A 21,709-nucleotide genomic window follows, 5' to 3' on the forward strand; every position below is an offset into this window, starting at 1 on the left:
TGACAGTAAACCCTTGTAATTCAGACTTCTTTGATGTTACAGAACGTTCAGACCTGGTGATAGTAACAGAGGCTATTAACTTTTTCTTTTTACCTTTTTATTTTGTTTGAAATTGAGACTGAGCTTTGTCTGTGACTTGCAGCCCATGGCAAAAGGTTTATGAACTGACACTTCATGTTGGGATATGTCTAAAACCATTGAAATGACATGGTTGTGCTGGTAACAAAGCAAAATGAAATTGTGTGCTTTAAAAATCAGAAACTTGGAACCTTTATTATGGTATACAAAGTTTTTGGAGTATTTAAATCTCCACCCCACAACACCCCTTTTTGTCAACTCCACAAACACAGTGTTGCCTATTTCATGCAGTGAGAGACAAATATCTGGATTAACTGTGTGAGTGAGAGGGAAAACAGTGTGAGTGAGAATTATCCCAAGAAATTCAATAATGAGTGTCGTTTTCATAGTGGGCCTGATCCAAAACTGATTGAAGTCAATGCAGCGGGTTGGCTTTAATGATCTTTGGATCAGGCCTAATATGAAAGAAACTCATAATGGACCATATTCTGATATCTTTACTCAGGATTAGTAGAATCTTACTTCATGAGTGGTCCCACTGATTTCAAGAGAGCTGTTTATGGCATAAAGTTCTATTAAGCATGAATAAGGGAGTAGAATCTCGCCCTGTAACCAAATGTGTGTCAGTTGTAACGTACCGGCTGTTTTTGAGAGAGCTGCCATTGATTTCAGTGGGAATTCCCCATGCAGTAAAAGGCCCTGTTCTTTTCACCTGTGACATATTTAGTGTACTATGTGTCTCTGAGAAATTATTTCCATTTCCTTCAGTGAGTTTTCTGCTCCCACTTTTCTTTCAAGCAGTGGACCACAATTGACCCTTATTCAGCATGTAGAATTCCAATGGATGTCAATAGGACTTTTTGCCTGAGTAATAAGGACAATTTAAGTTCCCTGTTGACAGGTTGCTGCTGGTTCTAGCAGTAAAAATAGCAGTTATAATATTAGCACACAGTGCTGCAGGGCTGTTTTCCTAACTCTTATGAGGAAAGATTAGGTTGTATTAACCATTTCCTAATCATACTTACTGCAGGTGTTTAGCATAGCCATCAGAGAGATGGACCTGAGTTGAAAAATAATTCAGATCCTGCCTCTTTCATTTGCAAGGTTTAAGAACTAGGGATTTGATTCAGAACTTAGGGGCTGTCCATAAATTACATAATACAGTTTTAGGTGATTTTCAAGACCCACACACCCCTTATAACACTGTAACACTAAAACGAACATGCAGAATTAAGAACCCACCCACTCCCTAATGAGTTACGTAATTTAGGACTGCCCCATATCAAGATAGGGCAAAATTCTGATTATATTATATTAAGAAAACCCACAATATTTTAGAATAATGGTCCACAACAGAATTGGGTGGGAAACAGTTTTACCATCTTGTCAGAGATTTTGAGATGTTTTCCCAAATAGTCACAAAAAGTCTAAATCTCAAATTTTCATGAACCAGGAATCCTGGGAGGGAAATGGATTGGGTCAATGGAATTGTTTTATTTTGATAATTTCAAAATGTTTTGTTTTTCATATTTGTAATCTTTTTAGTATAAATTAACTCAAATCTGAAACACAACTCATTAAAAAAACACTTTTTTTCTTTTTAGTTTCCAAAATGTCAAAGCATCCAATCTTGACAATTTTCATATTTTTTTAATTTTATTTTTGAATCAGGAGATTAATCTAAACAGACCCTTTCCCTTGAACCATTTCAGTTTTGACTAAATATTTAGTTAGAAAATCACGATTAGCTCTTGACAACACTGAAGCTTATAATAGTGCTAGTGCAATGATCTATGTGATTACTGAAGGAGAGTGTATTCATTTTTTATAAGCATGCCTCCTCCTCTCCCACCAATATGGTTTTGGTTTAGCCATATATTCAGCCATAAAATTTAGCTCTGGGTTTGAATTCCAGCCACCACTGAAGTTCAAGGATAATTGAATTCAGAGTTCTGAATCAGGCCCCTCTTTAATTGGGATAGATATGGGACAAAATTTCATACCTGGAATGAACAGATGCAATCCATTGACATTGGCAGGGTTCGTATATTCCAAGGCCAGAAGGGATCTCTGTGATCATCTAGTCTGACCTCCTGTATAACACAAGCCATAGAACTTCCCCCAAAAAACCTCTGGAGCAGATATTTTAGTGAAACATCCAGTCTTGACTAGCTTCATACTTCCATTTCAAATTTGGTCCATAATATTTACTGTAAATATCTGGATACATATAATCCTGGAGCCTCAGCCTTCCTGCTGCCCTGCAAGAACAGAGTATCTTTTTTCCCCGGAGCTCATTCTTATTAATGTAAATCAGCCTTCTTGTCAGAGCAGGAGGCATTTGAAGGCTCTGGGATTGTACTCTTCGCAATAGGTAAATAATCCAATGATTTTGTTTTAAAGAAATCTTGATTATCAGAGAACATAACCCAAGCAATTCTTAGATTTGCACATAATAGAAATAAATATTTTGTTAAAAGATAATGAAAACAGATGTGTGATCTGTCATGTGACTCTCTTTTTATGCCATGCGTTATAATTGCTGTCTTTTTAAAACAAAAATGAATCCTAAATTCTTACTGAGTTAGTGTAAGTGTTTCCACATAAACAGTATCCTCCAGCTGAGAGTTCTGGAAATATGGGCCCTTAGAAAGAGACATTCTTTTCTATGCCTGATAAGAGCCCTAGAGCATCGTGGTTTAAAAAGACCACTGCACTGGTGGATTAGATTTCCCTTGGCACTCTTACGCTTCACTTACTACTAAGATGATTCAATAACTTGAACTCCTTGCTCTCTTTTCACAGACAGATGATTTCATTAAAAAGTATTATTCAAAACCAGGATTAATGGGGCAGGGAGGAACCTTCCCAGAGAAACTACTTTATGTTGTATTTTGATTTAACATTTATAGGGGCTTCTGTTATAGGGGTTCTTTTTGTTATGGTGGACATGGCTGAATTTTCCACTGCATATTTGGTGTTGTATTTCCCATTCTAAGTATAGTGAATGCTGTGAATATGTCAGTGATTTGAGGGTGGTGATGTGGCTAATTATTATTTTTTAAAATGATTGGAAGTTGTGAATTTCACGGCATAGCATCATATTGCATCTGTTGTAAGCGTGATCTTGTTCTTTAATTTTGTGTAGGTTTATTTTTTTCCCATTGCAGGCCCCAGTACTGCCATGAGAACCATGTAGGCACCGTGACTTTAATGGGGGTTTACGGTGGGGTGAGGGTTGAGGGCAGTAGTCTGCCTGCATGGATCTCCCTGCAAGATAGGGGTTTTAGTTTGGCTATTAACCATATTGTTTTTAGAGCTCCAAATCACATTTTTGAGAATCACAAAGCTGTTTCACTTCATCAAAACCCTTTTAAATATATGAACCCAATCTTGCCCTACACTTGCAATGGGAGCTCTGCCTGAGCAAGGACTACATGAATGACTGCTGATTCTGGAGATCTTTCTCAAAGATATTGCATCGCTCAAACAGAAGTTATGGGTTTGATGCAGGAATTACAGCAGGAGGTTCCATTTCCTGTGCTGTTCATGAGGTCAGATTTAAAAATGGTCCTTCTGGCTTTGAAATCTATGAAATTCTTGTACTGTGGGATTCTGGAAAAAAAGCTCTGTTTGCACTATGTAATTTGCTGCTGTTTGTGATGTTAATGGCAGAACTTCTATTGACCTCAGTGGGGAAAGAATCTAAGTTTATGTCAGAAAGTAAGTTGTAGAAATGAAAATATATCAGAGGCTTGATTGATTTTGCTCTGCTGGTTTATAATTTCATTGTATTTTTAATGAGACAAAAGGCAGGAGACCTCTCATACACTTTTCTGGACGTCTGCAAGTTCTTTCTTCCCTGGTATCAAAAAGAGCCAACTTCAACTGGGCAGATAAGAGTTCACTTTTTATACTGATATCTGCCTAAATAGAAATTACATGAAAAACTTTCTCTGTTCTTAATCATGTGTTTTTTCTTTTCTTTATTGTAAATGGGGTATGAATCTAACCAACCTCATGATTCCTTCCCCCTTCCTTTTTTTGTCCAGCTATAATTAGAACTGCCCTCCCTAACATGGACAGAGAAGCCAAAGAAGAATACTTTGTGGTCATCCAAGCAAAGGACATGGGCGGACATATGGGTGGACTGTCTGGAACCACAACAGTGACAATTACACTCACTGATGTTAATGACAACCCTCCCAAATTTGCACAGAGTAAGTGTGCCTGTTCTCCTGATTTAATATGTAGCACACGTCTTTGTATTTTAACATTTATATTGCATTTGCTTACTGCAGAGATTTTTTTGCAAAAATGTAGCAAGGGCGAAATACAGTATCCTGGACCACTGACTGATTAAGAGCTTTTGGAAAGAGAGTTGTGCCCATATACATTGATGAGCAAACACATGAGCATGCAGAAGGAGGAGGGAAATATTTATGTATTGTATTGTCTCTAAGATTCTAGTTACTTTTAATTCTATTCCTGCCTTATGTGAAAGTAGGTACAGTAATACTAGTTTTAGAAGACTAGTTTTAAAATAGTTGATAAAAGAAATAAAGGTTTGACTGAGTATGAGAAGAGAATTTTTGTTTAAAAAAAATATGAGTCTAGTTAATTGTTGACCTTTAATTCAAAATCCATATTTACTGCTATGGTTCCAATGCATGTCTTGCTGGGTTAGGTTAAAATGAATTGTCACCCTGCTGAGCTTCTCTGCAGTGCTTTGTAATCTGTTTCAAAGTTAAAAAAAGAAACATAACTGGTTTGATTTTATTTGGAATAGTGTATTTTTATGTCATGTTAGAATATATTCCCCTAATGTGTAATCTTAACCCTTCAGAAAAAAGCCTGGATGATTAGATAAGTGGGTAGGCAGTTAGGGCTGGGAAATATTTTAATGTTGACATTGTGTCATCTATACTTCTCTACATATGTGATTTTAAAGCAAATTATTTGTGTGTCCAAGGTGAAATTCATCCATCAAGATGGAGATACCTATGTACCATTTTAAGCTCCCCTTTGCCCTTTTTTGAGGATTTAAATAGTGTCTTATGCCAGACCCCTACACAGTGTAAATTTCATCCCTAGAGCTTAGGATAGGTGCATATAAGTGGAGGGAGAAGAAGAAAATATAATAAAATAAGTAAGCAGCTATAAGGGGTTACTGTGAACAAAGTTATTTTAATACCTAATTTCAGTGGTGTTTATAAGTGATAAGTACTGAATGCACAATCTTTTTTTCCCCTTTTTTCTCGTTATGTTATATGATGAAGTCCCTGAGTTTCTTACTTCACATCACATTGTGTCACATGGCCTTGTGCATCAGTGTTATACAATCTAAGGTGACATGCCCCTTAATGATGCAAACATTTATAGATGAAGCTAATATATGAGCTATATCACCATAGTGCAGAGACATTTATTTTGTATATGTGTAATGGACAATAGTTCTAAATCTGTAACTACAGGGCTACTTTGGCCAGATATCTAGCTTTTGTACTTACATCAGAATTAGTTACACCTTTGTCAAAGGGCTTTAATGCCAATATGAAATGAGCTGATAGTGTCGATCCAGGACTTATGAAACAGATGAGCAGATCTGAAAATCATTACATAGCTGGTACTAATTGTTTCTCTTGTTGGGAGTCTCAGCCTGGAGATCAAGGACTGAATGGGTATGGAGACTAAGGGCTTGTCTATACTTACTGGGGGATCGACATTCGGCGATCAATGCATCAGTGGTCAATTTAGCAGGTCTAGTGAAGACCTGCTAAATTGTCTGCAGATTGCTCTCCCAGCAACTCCTGTACTCCATCTGAACGAGAAGCCCAAGGGGAGTCAACAGGAGAGTGTCTCCGATCGACAGCGTAGTACCCTGCAGTAAGTAGATCTAAGTACTTCGACTTCAGCTACGTTATTCACTAGGCTGAAATTGCATAACTTAGATCCATCTCCCCCCGTATTGTAGACAAGGCCTAAGTTGTACTTTTACCCTATGAACTCCTCACATGTGGTCTTTCCAGCTTTGGATTTTGAAACACATTGACGGGGCAATATGAGGAAGCCTGCTCCACCACTCCTTGTGATGTACCGGCTAGGTGGACAATTAATGTGGACTAATACTCTTTCAGATCTAAACATAAATACAAAAAGAGCTGTAATGTCCAGCACTTTTCATCAGTGCAAAGATTCATATATAGATTATTTTTATTTATATAAAGCAATAACAGAAAAAAGAAACCCTGTATAAAGAGGATACACATTGTTAAATATTGTATCTGGACACTATTGTCATTATGGACTTTTAGAACTGAGTATTCATAGCCAGGCTGGCTAATATTGCAGATTAGTCATGGCTCTAATCTTATACAATCATTGTTCAATTCTTTGACACTTGTTAGGACACCTTTGTTAAAGCACAGTTTGCATTTGCCTGGTAGAGCCAAAATAAGAAAGGATCATGCTTACAATGGAGACTTACCAGAATGAAATGGAAATTCATAAGATGTAATACCTGCTGCTTTCACAATAAATCATAATGAACCCAGTGTGTTTTATCGGTGTATTGTTTGCAGGCAGGACACAAATGTATGTTTATGGTTAGATTTGAAAGAGCCTCCTGGGTTTTAGAAATGAAAAAGATGAACTTTCACTACTTCTGTGCTCTCTTTGAAATTATTTTAGAGGCATTTTATAAAACATTGACGTTTTTAACCCAACAGTTTACCATAAGATTATATTCAAAAGAACAGCTCACTGCTGAGAAAAGTTAGAATGCTTTAAAATAAGCTTAGAATGGATTGCTGGTCACAGTCTGAACTATGATGTCATGGCAGACCTCTTCATAAGTCTTAGGGACTATTTTTATCCATTAGTCAACAACGTGGAAAAATAAATGTTAATTTTTTATATCTTCTTTGTAAATCAGAGAAAAAATACCTCCTTAAAGAATTTCAATCAACTGTGTAGAGAGACAAACCATGATGTGTGGACAGCGGTATAAATCATAAATACATAATTTAGTCTCTGGAGGAAACTGATTGCTATGGCTGCTCATTGTTTCTGAGCTTTTATGTGTTTGAGGATTCTCAATGATCTCCAAATTATGTCTTCAGCCTGGGAAACATTAAAGAAAAAATAAATTATAGATTAAACTGCTGTTACTTTTCCTGCCCCATGCAAATGTCAGTTTTATACAGTAAACACAGTGACACAAATGTTAATGACATCAAAAGAGATGAACTCCTTTAGAGAGAGTTGGTGTAAAGTGAAAAGGAAAAATTTGGGAAGGAATCCAGTTAATTTTAGGGAAGACTATGTATATATGCTTTTTGATATCCAATGTATATATTTACGTATTTTGTATATTTGACCTTTTCCTTACTCATATTGGAATGTTGTCAGTGTAGTTAATACACTGATTAGTTACACTAGCAAGCTTTTCATCAGCAAATCATGGTTTCAGAAAACGAAAAGCAGCATATTCAGCTAAAAATCACACATTGTGGTGTAGCAAACTGTCATTGAGAGGGAATGAAAAGAACAGGTCCAGATCCTCTACCACGGGATGTTTGTAACATACTTGTCCGCAAAGTTTAAATTCTTCCAACTAACAAACAGTCCTGAAGGTGACATGCTCAGCCCTTACCTGTAGCTACAATGGGGAGAAATTATTAAGAAGCTGCAATAATTCAGCCATCTGTAGAGGATTTCAGAAAGCAGAGGCCATGCATGCTTTGCATGCATCTACTGGCCTCCAGGTCTTTGCTAAAACCAGGAAGATATTTCATCCAAATTTGATTCTCTTGTTAACACACTAGTAACTTGAGGGATAAAAAATGGTATTTCAATAAAAACATACTTTGTATCTCCTTTAAATAAACTCCATTTGAATATAAAGGTGTCTGAAGTTACTGATTAAAATAAGAAATAAAATACAATTACTGAATTTTCACATAATGCAGGGCACATATAGGGCTTTCCATTGGGATTAAGTCATCCCTTGGCAAAATTGTAAAGATGGTAATCCCTCATTATGGAGTAGGCATTATTTCCTTTGAAACATGAGTTGGAGGACATTTCCTGCCTCTCTCCTAATTAGTGAGTTTTCTACCTCACAGAAGAAAATATACAGACCAATTAGATTCTGACCAGAAAGTAGTAGAAGGTAAAGTTTATGGTCTATAGAGCAGTGAGGATTTTAAGTCACAAGAGACATCTTTAATGTATCTGATCAGTTTGCTGCAGGGCACAAGCTGAAGTTTAGTAATTGGATTTTATCAAAAACGGTCTACAAGTCTGTAAATACAAAGGTAAGTTCAAAAGTGCCTTGCAGTAAATTACACATTGCATCTTTCTGTGCTGAAAATAGCTTAATATTTTATGTTTGGCAACACTGAACATCCCTGCAGGCAGGAGATAATATAGTAAGTGAAAAGAAGAACATTCACATTGAGTCAACAGAGCATTCCCCTGTATGGAGCAGATTATGCAGCTTTAAGTAAATAATTTGTTTTAATGTGGTTTGTATCGGTTGCACATCTCAAGCATGTACTTTGGGGAAACAGAGATGAACAAAGAGCAAGAAGGGGAAACTAGAATCAGGCTTAATGTTTAGTCTTTTCCTCTTGTTTGTAAGGTCTGTATCACTTCTCAGTAATGGAAGACATTGCTCTTGGGGAGCCAATAGGAAGGGTTAAAGCAAATGACCTGGATATTGGAGAAAATGCTAAATCATCCTATGACATCATTGAAGGAGATGGAATGGATATATTTGAAATCACGTCAGAGGCTCAGACTCAGGATGGTATTATTAGACTGAGAAAGGTAAATGACAATTGTGTACAATTAACTTTCATCCATTTACAATTATTCAGTTTCGCCATTGGTCAAATAATTTTTTTAGGGTATTTGGCCAGCTGTATGGCTAGTTGAATCCTGATTGGTTAATATATAATTTCATGAGTAATAAAGTATCTGTAATCCAGAGAGACCAATTCTGCCACCCCTACTCATGTAGAACACTACTTTACTCCATGAGTAGTGATTTACGTGGACCAAATCATGATGTAAGGAACTACCCAGCATTAGTAATGCTGGCAAATGCAGGCTTAAAGTAAAGCTTCAGGTCCACTACTCCTTTTTGTGTGTGTACTTACTGCATGTGTGTATGCAACATGGAGGGTTGTGTACTTGCCTGTCTGAAGAGGCACTCATCTAGCCATGTACATACAGAAGACATCTGGGGTGAAATCCTGGTCCCACTGAAGTCAATAGCAACACTCACATCTTTTAGAAACCTGACTCTAAATATGACTATAAATGATAACATTATAAAAGTGATCATGAAAGTGTTTGAATTTCATGCCTACCATAAAGCAAAATAGTCTTTTGTAATTAAACAAATATAATAAATTTCCACATTATGTTCTAGCTGGAAGATAAGAATCAAATATGTCTAGGTAGTTAACATTCAACTTTGTGGCTGTTATTAGATTAAAGAGGTCAGAATGTAGACCTCTACCAATGAAAATGGTTTATTATACATTTACAGTGCAGACCTACTCATAAGAAATATATAAAGAAAAGAAAAACTATGTATGCATCTGTGCTTTAGATTCTCTTTTCCACAGGTTAAAGACATGATACAGGCTCCTATACTCTGTTAATTATTGTATGCTGTGGGCCTACTTTATAAACTAAAGCAATTAGCCTTTTGCCCTGTTTCCCTCACCAGTTATTTCATAACTGATCATCTAACATACTGTTGTTTCGCATATTCATCCTGACAGCAATAACCACTTTTGTTCTCTGTAGCAGAAAATGTATGTAAGGAGACATTCGCCAACGGTGTGGGGGGTTCTTTCTTTTCTTCTTTTATTTCTTCCTGCCCCCCTGCAGTTTTAAATTCATAGCATTTCAGACAATGTAGAGTAAATTTTGAATATGGTACTCTGGGGACTAGGTGTGACAAATTCTATGGGATACTGTCATTATCATGAAGAATTTGAAATTGCTAAAAATGATACAGAAGGTGTGATTGGCAAATTGTGAATATGCTGATCTACAATCACCTATTCATAAGTACAAAAGCTTAGTAATTTCTGAGTAGACAGAGAAGCAAGTGCTTGTCATGTTTTCTAGAAATTGTTGAGAAAGAGCAAAGTCCAATTAGAGCTGGATTCATATCTAAAAATCAACACAAATTTTCAAAGTAAGAATATATATTTAAAGCTTTCAGAGAGTTCTGAAAGAGTTTTGTAATGCCTGCTTGTGTTCTTGTTTGCATTTGCATTGCAGATTTGAGACTTCTCTGTCCTTTTCTTTTTTCCATTGAACATTGTAATGCAAATCTTTCAAAGCTTAACAAATTTGTGTTTTTGAAATTTGAATCCTTCTGAGACATGAGAATTCTATTGTGAATATACTGACGCAGATGTGCATGAAACTGCAGATCTGAATCTTATATACTCATAAATTCTTACATATCATAGACTTGCTTTTTACTATATGAGTCATTCCGTTACATCAATGACATTTTTTTCCAAATTTTACATTTTGATGTACAGAAATAAAATATCAAAAACGGTGGCAATGATGGTGAAGTTACATTGGTGGATTAGAGTTATTGGCTCCATGTTTATCTGTCTGAAATTAAAGAAGGATACAGCAATATAAATTGCAGTAGTTATAAGAAATTCCTGAGACAGATCTGCCTCATTTATCCCTATAAATACTGATGCAAAGAGTTATTTGAGGTGTAGTAATATTAAAATATTTTTCATATGATTATCTCTAAATTGCTCTGCATAATGCCTCTCTGTGTAAAGAACAATAATTGCTAGTTCTTTACATTTTTTCACACTGTTCTAAAAAACAATAATATATTTATTCCACATGGAGCTTGTATAAGATTTATCCTTATCTCCAATTAAGAGAACACTGATTAAATGCATGATTATCATGCGCATCAGGTAATCAATCACCAGTAAAATTTTATCCTGAACCTAACATGAAATTGTGATTGTACAATTCATAAGAGAGAATATATCATTGTGAATTTCTAGTGAGGAAAAAAAGATGAGGGACTGCTTTCACTGACGCTAAATACTAAACATATCAATAAATGCCCAGATAATTTACAGGTTGGAGTTCAGGGAATAGGAAGTGATTGCATGAAAACTTAGTGAACGTACTTAAATGCACGTAACTTTCATCCATCAGCATTATATTTATTTGTTCTGGCTTCTCTGGTCATTAGTGCAAGTCATTTATCTTTGTCATTCTTAACAGCCCCTGGACTTTGAGACCAAAAAATCCTATACTCTGAAGGTAGAAGCAGCCAACGTTCATATTGATCCTCGCTTCATCAGTGGAGGACCATTCAAGGATACAGCAACCGTAAAAATTGTAGTGGAGGATGCTGATGAACCACCAGTCTTTTCATCACCTACTTATCTACTGGAAGTGCATGAAAATGCTGCTATTAACTCTGTGATTGGTCAGGTGACCTCTCATGACCCTGATGTGTCTTCTAGTCCTATAAGGTAGTGCTGCTTTAAAGTTATCATTAAAGAAGCTGCTGTCAGAATTCTAAGTATATTGTTAGTGCAATGGATGATAGAGTGGATAGCAGTTTGTTCTCACTCTCCATGTTTCATTTTTGAGAAAGCATTGTCTTTCTGTGTTTCACTTGAAAAACAGCTTTGCTGCGTTATATGTCACACTTCTAATCAAATAATTTTCATATATAAAAACATAAGCTGTGTGGTTTCTTTCCCAATTCAGTTATCTTGTCCAACAATGGGAATGAAATGGATATAAGACATATAGGGATATAAGAAATCTGAGCACAGCATTTGACACATTAATGTTTATTTCACTTACTGTGTTTAGTTTGAAATAATCCTCCAGCTTCCTTGTTAACAATCCTGAGTACAAGCAATTCCACATAATTGGCTGTAATGTTGGAAATATTTCTTTTATAGTCTGTACTGAATTTCTTAAACCAAACTCATCCCTGCTTTAATGCCAATGAAAAGAGCAGTGTTTACACCAGGGAAGAATTTTGCTTCTTTTCTTTCATTTATATTTTATCCCTCTTTGATCTGACCCAAATTAGATAAAATCCACTATTAAGGTTTCATGCAAATTAGGATTATTTCTGTCTGGTTTTTATTCACACACATCTTTTCCCTTTGCTAATATCTTATGTGATAACATCAGATAGTTTCAAAAGAACACTTTGTTTGCTGTATGAAGGAATTCTGGGCCCAATGCGGAACAATTTGCTCAGGCAAAACTCCTTTTAAAGTCAATAAAACTCTTATCAAAATAGACTGCAGAGTCAGTCCCACAGTGAGGATATATTTTGAAAGATTTGGTAAAGTTGAAGCCATATGATTTCTGATAAGATTATCCATCACCACACCTTTCCTCCCTCATGATGTATAAGTTTATACTCATTTTGCACACATAAGGATGTCAAAATGATGCTAATTACATTATTTTACCACTTACACCCATGGATAAATTCATGGAGGTTAAATCCATTAATGGCTATTAGCCAGGATGGGTAAGGAATGGTGTTCCTAGTCTCTGTTTGTCAGAGGGTGGAGATGGATGGCAGGAGAGAGATCACTAGATCATTACCTGTTAGGTTCACTCCCTCTGGGGCACCTGGCATTGGCCACTGTCGGTAAACAGGATACTGGGCTGGATGGACCTTTGGTCTGACCCAGTATGGCCATTCTTATGTTCTTACCACCATCATTTACATCATTTACCATATCACATTTACACCCATTTTAAATTTACACCCATTTACACCCATATCACCCATTTTCTGACCACCATTATTTACCATATCACACAATGAGACAAATGTTGCACACCAAGTTTGACTAGCTTACAGTAACAGGAAATTATTGTTTCCTCAGCAGAATCAGAAAAGTTAGCTCCTGTAGGACTGGTTTGTTTGGAAGATTACCATTAGTAGGGAGCCTTTCACCTTTAGGTCATCAATTAAAATCTAGTTAAGTTTAGTAGTGACGAAAGATTGTTAACATCTAATAACTCTTCAGTTTCTTTTGTGAAATTAATGGATGATTACAGCCTAGTTCCTAATGGGCACATCCAAATTAGTGTTAATTGGAACCCCTTTTGTCATTCTCAACAGAGGGACTATGAGAAGTGCTGATCGAGTCAATTAAAAATTACTGACACATCTTTATTTTGAACGGCACAGCATATTTTCTCAGGATTAAAAAAAATTGCAGAAAAAAAGGGAAGAAAAAATACACACATCTTGATCTGCCTGATGTCAGGCCCCAGGGGCCTCAAACCCTAATTCTGTGGATTCATCACCCTCCAATCCTCCATCTGGCAGCTCACAGACAGCAGCTAGGACAAGAGTTCATGAAGCCTAACTGGGGCACATGATCTCTACACTCTGATTGGGAGAACTCCAAGTCTCTTGATTGGGCTGCAGCCCCTATTTAAGCCAGAGGAGGAAACAGGAAATTGTCTGTACAAGTGGGATTCATCCTGTCATGGACCACTGGTGTTTACCTGTTTCTGCCTTCTGAACGTGACCTGCTGGTATCCTGACTTGGCCTGACACTTGATAACTGATTCTTGATCCCTGCCTTCTGGTTTCTCCCAATTCTAATCTCATGGTGTTCCAACCCAGCCTGATTCCTGGTAATTGGCTTCTGGACCCTCGGCGCATGCCTAACGCTAACCCCTAGGCCAGGTTGCCCATTCCCCAGCCCTGACATCTGAACCACTTCCTTGCTTTATTCCCCTCTGGATGTGTAACATGGTTGAGTCTTCCCTTTCTTCACCTTATGTGCACATGGTAGATCTCTCATGATGTTCTCCAAAATCTTATACAGACTGAATGGCAGAACCAGGTAATGCTAGTTCTTGATCAAATTATATAGATACCACAGATACCCTTGATATAAGAAAGGACAGAACCAAGCCTATTAAAATGAGAAATGCCGAATTCAATTCAAATTCAATTTTTTTTTCTTTAAAAAATAAATACAATAGATGACCAGGCTAATTTTTTTTAAAAAGTTGCCATCGTTCCACAGTATTTTCTTGTTAACTAAATGAGAAAAGTACAAGTGTAATTTTCTGCATTTTCATGCTTATTTTTGGCATCCGACTGGTTAATTCTGGCACTAGCTAGTATAGCACTAGTTGGTTGCAGACAGGCCGAGTGAATTTAAATATATTTTTATCTCTTGGCCAAATTATTTTAAAAGATAAAAGAAAGTCATGAGTCCTTGCATCTCTACAATAGCTCTATTATCCACTAGAGCTGGGCATAAAATTTAAAATCCATTTTGTGGAGGATTTTGAGATTTCGAAATTTGTTTTTGTCCCAATTTGGAACAAAACCCACACATTTTAAAATAGTCTGAAAGAAAATTTTAAAAATAAAAATAAATCATTTGGGCTGAAACAAAATGTTTTGTTTTGATTTTGACATTTCAAAAAATTTATATTATACATTTTTTAAAAATGGAAACAAAGTTGTTTTGAAAGGAAAAATCAAAACATTTTATTCCAAAAATGTCAAAATAGGATGTTTTCCCCTTTATTTGCTCCCAAACGAAATTTCAGGGAGATTTATATGATTTTGTGAAGTACTGTGTTTTCCATCCTTGCTCTCTCCCATCACTTCAGCTGAGATGCAGAAAGCACCATCTAGATCGGTTTCTCTCAAACTTTTTGGGCTCAGAACCCATTTGTAAATGTTTATGGCCTGTCAAGACCCAGTGAATAGTCTGGCATGGAGGCCCTGTGGCAGACTAGGCATTTTAGTGCCTGGGACGAGCAAGTATATTTCCTCCCCTACCAGAGGTGATGTGTGGGTCACATGCCCCCCAGTTTTTTGGTTGTGCCCTCCTAACCCAGACAGGCTGGGTGGCCTACTGAGTGCTGATCGGTGGGGCCCACCAGTGGGCAGGAGGCCCTGGGTGGGGGGGGGGGTTCTGTTAAGGGGGTTGCCGGTGCTCAGCACCCACCATTTTCCCCCCCCTGGATGCTTCAGCCCCGGAGAACCTACAGAGCACCCACAGAATCAGCGCCTATGCCTGGGCTCCCATCATCATGATGGCTAGGCTAAATTTGAATGGTGCTGGGACCCCAGAGGTTGCAGTGCCTGGAGAAGGGGGGTGAGCCCAGCCAGCCCCAGGGGATAGGAGCCACAGGAACTGCCATATGACCCTTTGAAACATTCTGATGACCCAGTTTGGGTACTGACCCACAGTTTGAGAAACCCTGGTCTAAATGGTGGTAGAGGGTGTCTGTCTTCTCTTCATAGCCTCACAATTTGGTTCCAGCCCAGCTGAGTGATTGTTTGTCAGGAAGGGTAATAAGGGACAGCAATAACCTATAGCAAACAGATTTGCTCAATCCTGAATCCTGCAATCTTCATACCAGCAAAACTCCATTATATTCAAAGGGAGTTGTGGCAGGACAGACTGAAGGATGAGGCTTTGTGTGTATGTGTAATGCGGCCGTTCTCACACTACCTCTGTCTGGCTGTAGGTCTGGGAATGGAGGGAGACTAGTGCTCTGTGAAGCAGGAAAGTAGTTATGTAAGATCCAGCTGTTGATTCTGTCTTAATTATCTGTTACGGTATTCCCTTGCATATGATTTATTTATTGATATGTGACAAACCCAGACCAGTAGGATACAGGAGTCTGGTCGAAGGCAAATATATTGGCCACTGGATGAACAGTTTTCTGTTCCCTGAGTGACCAGAGCAGGGGCTGCCTGAGAGCAATCAGGAACCTGCCAGAACCAATTAAGACAGGCAAGCTAATCAAGACACCTGGAGCCAATTAAGAACTTTCTAGATTCAATTATGGCAGGCAGGCTAATCAGGATACCTGGTTTAAAAAGGACCTCAGTTAGTAGGGGGTGTGCTAGGAGCAGGGAGTGAGAAGGTGAGCTGCTGGAGGAGTGAAGAGTTCAAGCGTGATCAGGCTTCAGGAGGAAGATCCTGCAGGGAGGATAAAGCAGGTGCTGGGGGAAAGGCAATGGGGAAGTAGCCCAGGATGTTGTAGCTGTCACGCAGCTGATACAGGGAACGTTGTGGACAGCGGTTATCCACAGGGCCCTGGGCTGGAACCCAGGGTAGAGGTTGGGCCTGGGTTCCCTCCCATCCCCCCAACTCCTGATCGGACACAGGAGGACTTGATCTGGTCTGTGAGAAACACCAGAAGGGAAGGTCTAAATTGGAAAGACAATCTGCCTTGTCCCCGATCCACTAGGTGGGACACAGACTCTGGGGATTGTTCTCCATTTCCCCCATGCTGGCCAATGATGAGGTTAGCTGAGTGGATGGCAGGTTTGAGCGACTAGCAAGAGTGGCCAAACTGAGGGCTGCCATGAATCTCTGAGGCAAGGAAATCCGCCAATAAGTGCAGGACCCACTGAGGCAGAGGAGGAACATTGTGTCAGATATCAATTCTAAAATATGTCCATATGGAAAAAAATATATGGCCAAGCAAAGCTATTTTCTTTGTGCATCTCGTAGAATATCCGCATCTCATAATCCAGTGTTATATTTTATAAGGATCAACTCTGCTTCTTTTCTCTACATTTACAATTTCTCTGTTCCAAATTATTTAGTCACTGGTTCACTTTTAAATTTTGCTGATGTAAAATAGTCACAAATTTGAACAGACTTTTTTCAAACGTGCGCTAATCAGACAGTTACCAAATTCCATCAAAACTTTCATAAATGTGTAGTTTATAGTTCTAAACTTGTGTCTAAGGATACTCTTAGTCACAATGAGTAGCACCTTATTCTGTAGGGAGTTCCATTGCTGAACTTGAGTAAAGGTAGTCGAACTGCTCTATAGTGGCTCAATGTATCACATCAGCATCTTTTATCATTCTAAGTTCGTCTTCAAATATGTTCTGACTTATTCCAGTGCTGCTCATTTCAAATTTCTGTTGTTTTATTGCCTTGGCCAAGTTTTGGTCCAAATGCATAGCAAAAGCATGCATAATAATTTGTGCTTTCTATACACACTCTGCCCTCCTATAAATTCAGAGATGATCACTGCCCTTCAGTCTCTCTCTGTGAAAGAAGTAAGCTTCATTGTAGAAGGTTTCCCTCAAATTCATACTGAAGAGACTTCATCTTTGGCAGCAGTGCATCATTTTCTTAATTAACAGCAGGCCTTAAAAACCTCAATACAACATTTTTTTTGCCTTTCTTAGGTACAGCTGCTTCTCAGTCACCAAGTAACATGCCCTCTTTGCCTGGCATCAGATAGGGTGATTTATAGGATCAATATTGTGATTCAGATCTCAGCAGGATCAGCAAAGGAGAGTTTTCAACTATGAAAGTTGCATTCTGCTTTCTTTATCTTGATGTAAATCAAGAATAACTCAGATTAAATCAGTGGAGATGCACCAAGGTAAATGTAGTGAGAGCAATCAGATTCAGGCCCAGAGTCTTTTGCTAAAGGAATCTATGATCACACCACCTATTTTCTCCTGCACAGTTTAATAAACTAGCCAAAAAAAAAAAAAAAAGTCCAAATAGCCTGTGGTGTTACTATGGCAATTTCAAAGGATATTATTTTCTGAGATATTCTTTTTCCATTTTTATAGAAATGTATATTTTATGTATCATGTATATATTTGACAATGCAGCCCCATTAAAAAGAGCTATAATCATTATCATGAAAAGGTAGCTTCATATATGCTATTAGTCTCCCCAAGTTCATGGCACTGCAGATTTTTTTTTTTTTTTTTTTACTTTGTACAAGATATTTATTAATTTATAGTCAAGAGGGGATTTTTCCCTCTTGGCAACCTTGTAACCCCATGTAACTTGTGTTAAGTAATGTTTTATTTTTAATGCATTTCTGAATAAATATTGTTAGGATTAAAGTCAATACAATAAGCTCACTGATGTTAAATACCCAGTTATATAACTTTAAAAATATATATACTGTTAGTACAGAACCAGGAATGGAATTATGATATAGAGGAGGCCTCGTACAAATGGAAAGATTTTCATTCTTATTCAAGCCAACAGGAACTGAGTGTGCTCAGCTCACCTGAAAATCACTTTACTTAAGGGTCCGAATATGAATGTCGGTGCCTTGCCCTAAGCAACCATTTATGAAAATTTGGCCGTGGATCCTTCTTTGCTACTCTTTTTAGCTACGTAGTTCTTCACACAGATAATAACTCCTTAAAGATGGAATAAATCAAGTATAAAATGTCTTTTGGGACAAAGAGACCTTTTAATTTTAAGTCCATCAGTAGTTATTCAATGTAGCAATATTATGGCCTATACTAGATTTTCCTAGAGCTATGTTTGTACAGCAGAGCTTCCCCAATAAACATTTGCAGTGAACTAATTTTTTTTTTAATGGGCAATATATTTTACTAAATTACCAGCAACATAGTTGAGTTGCAACCCTTGTCTACTTCTAAATATGAACAAACAATTTATTATTCAAATACTGAAAACAAAAAACCTGTTGTAACACTGAGATTTAAGATTCAATTACGACAGCTAGGTAGGTAAGTCTGATGGGTCAAGATCGTTCCTGGTGTATTCTGTTGACATTAGTGGAGTTACACCAAGAATGAGTTCTGGTTAATCAAGTTTTGTTTAATCCTACATCAGTCCCCACCATATGTCATCGTGACAAAGAAAGGCTCTCGAACCAGAACTTTGATGGAAGTTGATGATGATGCATGAGCAGGAATAGAATAAACTGGTATTTTAATAACTGTCTTGTCGACTGAAGTGAAATATGTTAGTTTTTCATCAGTGAACTAAGCAGATATAGTGCAGAGTGTTAGTAACAAACAGATGTGTAATAGGACACTGCCATTTTTGAGTCACTCTCCAGACCATAACCCCAATATAAAGTGTGTAATCCACTCTGACATTCCATCCTAACTCACCCCATTATGCCTAGGTATAATGCAGAACAGATGCAGAACCACCAGTGCATGCTGTTATTCTCGATAATACCTAGACACAAAAGCATTACAGGCTCTTATATAAATCCACAGTTCAGATTCAGTAAAACCCCTTGAAGCCCGTGACTGTTGTACCATACCAGTAGTTTGTGATAAATTCTTTTTGCACCTCACCCGTCAAAAAAATTGGAAGGCTTAATTTTCCAATTTAGTTTATTTTTACAAGTAATACATTAATAAAACAACTCTGTGAAAATGAACCTATATAAAAGCTTTCTTGTGCTGAGCCCTAAATCATCATTCTGCTTAATGCACTGTTGGAGCAGTCTACCGCAGCTCTTTCTTGTTAGTCAAGCTGGCTATGTTTAGGCTGCATAATTTACCTGTATATTCTCATTTGCAAGCTCTGACTAGCTGTCAGATCAAAGTTGTTTTGTTAGAAACCAATTATGTCAATCCATATAACAGTCAATCCCTGTGTTGTTAGTTGTGTTTTTTTTTTTTTAAGTGCTTTACTGATAAATGGTGATTCATTAACCACCTATTGTCCATGGAATTGCTTGAAAACTAAGCAGGTAACATGCTTGGTTAATATTTCGTGCTTTATTAAAACTGAAGAATATTAGTAAAAGAATGTTTTTCAGTACTCCTTTTAAAATAACCATGAAGCCCAATATTTTTGTGTGTGTTTAATGTATTGGTGTTGAAAATATAAGCAGATGCTATGAAATACTATATAAGTTATCTAATAAATATGATGGGTTGTCTAATTAACTCTTAATCAGCAGCGGCTTTTAAAGATGTTACCTACTGAACCTGATGGCAGTTTATGACCTTCATGTTGAATATGCAGCTAATTACTCCTTGGACAATAATTAAGTTTCTTGAGACACAGTCACTCATTTTGCCTTATAAATTATTATGCTGTTGAGCTTCTCAATCCATTTGGCTAGAAAACTGCAGTTCTCAGAAAATTACTTAAATTCTCCTACAATATGTACAGATCAAACAAACTTATCTGAGTAGATTACAGGTTGTCCATTTTGTAGGTTTTCCATTGATCGACACACTGACCTTGAGAGACAGTTCAACATTAATGCAGATGACGGAAAAATAACTTTGGCAACACCGCTCGACAGAGAAACAAACATATGGCACAACATAACTATTGTAGCTACGGAAACTAGTAAGTGCTTATGCATTTTTCCATGCTTTACTTTCAATTCTGTTTGTCTTGTAGTATTGTCTGTTGTCGTTTCAAATGTTTGAATAACTATTAGAGATTGTATAGCTTGTGAAAGTTATTCTATAGTATACTTGTTTTAGATTTTAAAATAACAAGGTTTTGAAAGCTAAGCTAATTTTATGACGTTCTCCTCTCATGTCTATCTTCAAAAATGTGTTTTATAAGTGAGGAATATAGTTATAAAAGAAAATATGGATATGTTTGTGCAGGAAAAACTGTAACTATAAGAGAGAAAGGAATACATGGTGAGGATCTAATAGAAGGAGGGTGAAATCTTCACACCATTGAAGTCAACTGTGGGCCAAACCCTGAGGTCTTTTCTCTGAGTGTTTACTTTGTTCCAGTCCATTAAGTGCTCAAAGTTTGCACATGATCAAAGTTACATACGCGTTTAAGTATCCACAAGATTCAGGTCTTAGGCCAGATTTCTAAAATCTAAGTCCCATTGAGACTGAATGAGATCTAGGCTTTGAATTAGGCTTAGGGTCCTAAATCAATTAGGCATTGCAACACTAAGCACAGTAACGACTAAATACCATTACGAATCTGGGCCTTAGATCATAACCAGGCAAAATTCTCAATTAGTTCAATTTTGGGGGGTTAGGGCTTAAACAAGTTTAATCATTATTATTTTAGAAAAGAAACTTGACAAGGAGAACTTATTGCAGTAAAGAAGCCTTAGGAAAGTTGGTCTTTTATTCTTTAATGATGTTGCTGAGTGGTTTTCCCATCTTTTACAGGTTCAGCTGAGATACATATGTGTTCTTGCTAATATATTTATTCTGCCATCAATGTGTATACACAATTTCTATTAGTAGATGTGCTCTTCCCACCTTACCCTAAGAAAGTTGTCTTCTGTTGAAGAAACCATACTGCTTTTCTAATGATATGATAGCCATAATCATACTAACCATTTTAATGATCTCTACTGATTTTCAGCTTTCCTCCTCCCACCCTTACCCAGCCATCAGATTTAAATATTTGGTGCTGTAGTAACTACTACTTTTAATTATGAAGCTCATAACACCATCATTTTCCAACATGAGAATGAATGATAGAATAAAAGTTTTTTTACTTGGACTTTACAATATTTTTTTGTAGTCAATTTTCCCCATAGTATTTATATTTAAAAGTGAAAGCCATAAGTGGTAACCAGAGTGTCTGCATAAACAAGAAAAATATAATTGAATATAAAATAAAATCTCAAGTTGGCTCCATGCTATTTAACATTTTTATCAATGACCTGGAAGAAAACAAAATATTATCACTGAGATAATTTGCAGATGACACAAAATGCGGGGAGTGGTAAATAATGAACAGGACAGGTCACTGATACAGAGCAATCTTAATATGTCTGAAGGTAAATGTAGATGTCTGGGAACAAAGAACACAGGCCATAC

General features: G+C 37.1%; 1 protein-coding gene across 2 annotated transcripts in view; it reads left to right on the top strand.

Annotated features, from left to right (window-relative positions):
* CDH8 (cadherin 8) overlaps positions 1-21,709 on the top strand; it is a 190,902-nt gene that overhangs the window by 103,445 nt on the left and 65,748 nt on the right. For both annotated transcript variants that reach the window (XM_007059249.4, XM_043526361.1), the window contains exons 5-8: positions 4,131-4,298; positions 8,723-8,910; positions 11,377-11,630; positions 20,113-20,249. In XM_007059249.4, coding sequence (XP_007059311.1) covers positions 4,131-4,298; positions 8,723-8,910; positions 11,377-11,630; positions 20,113-20,249 — 747 coding nt within the window. The remainder of the gene's footprint in view (positions 1-4,130; positions 4,299-8,722; positions 8,911-11,376; positions 11,631-20,112; positions 20,250-21,709) is intronic.

Source organism: Chelonia mydas, chromosome 12, assembly GCF_015237465.2.
Source record: "Chelonia mydas isolate rCheMyd1 chromosome 12, rCheMyd1.pri.v2, whole genome shotgun sequence".
NCBI classification, from domain to species: Eukaryota; Metazoa; Chordata; order Testudines; family Cheloniidae; genus Chelonia; species Chelonia mydas.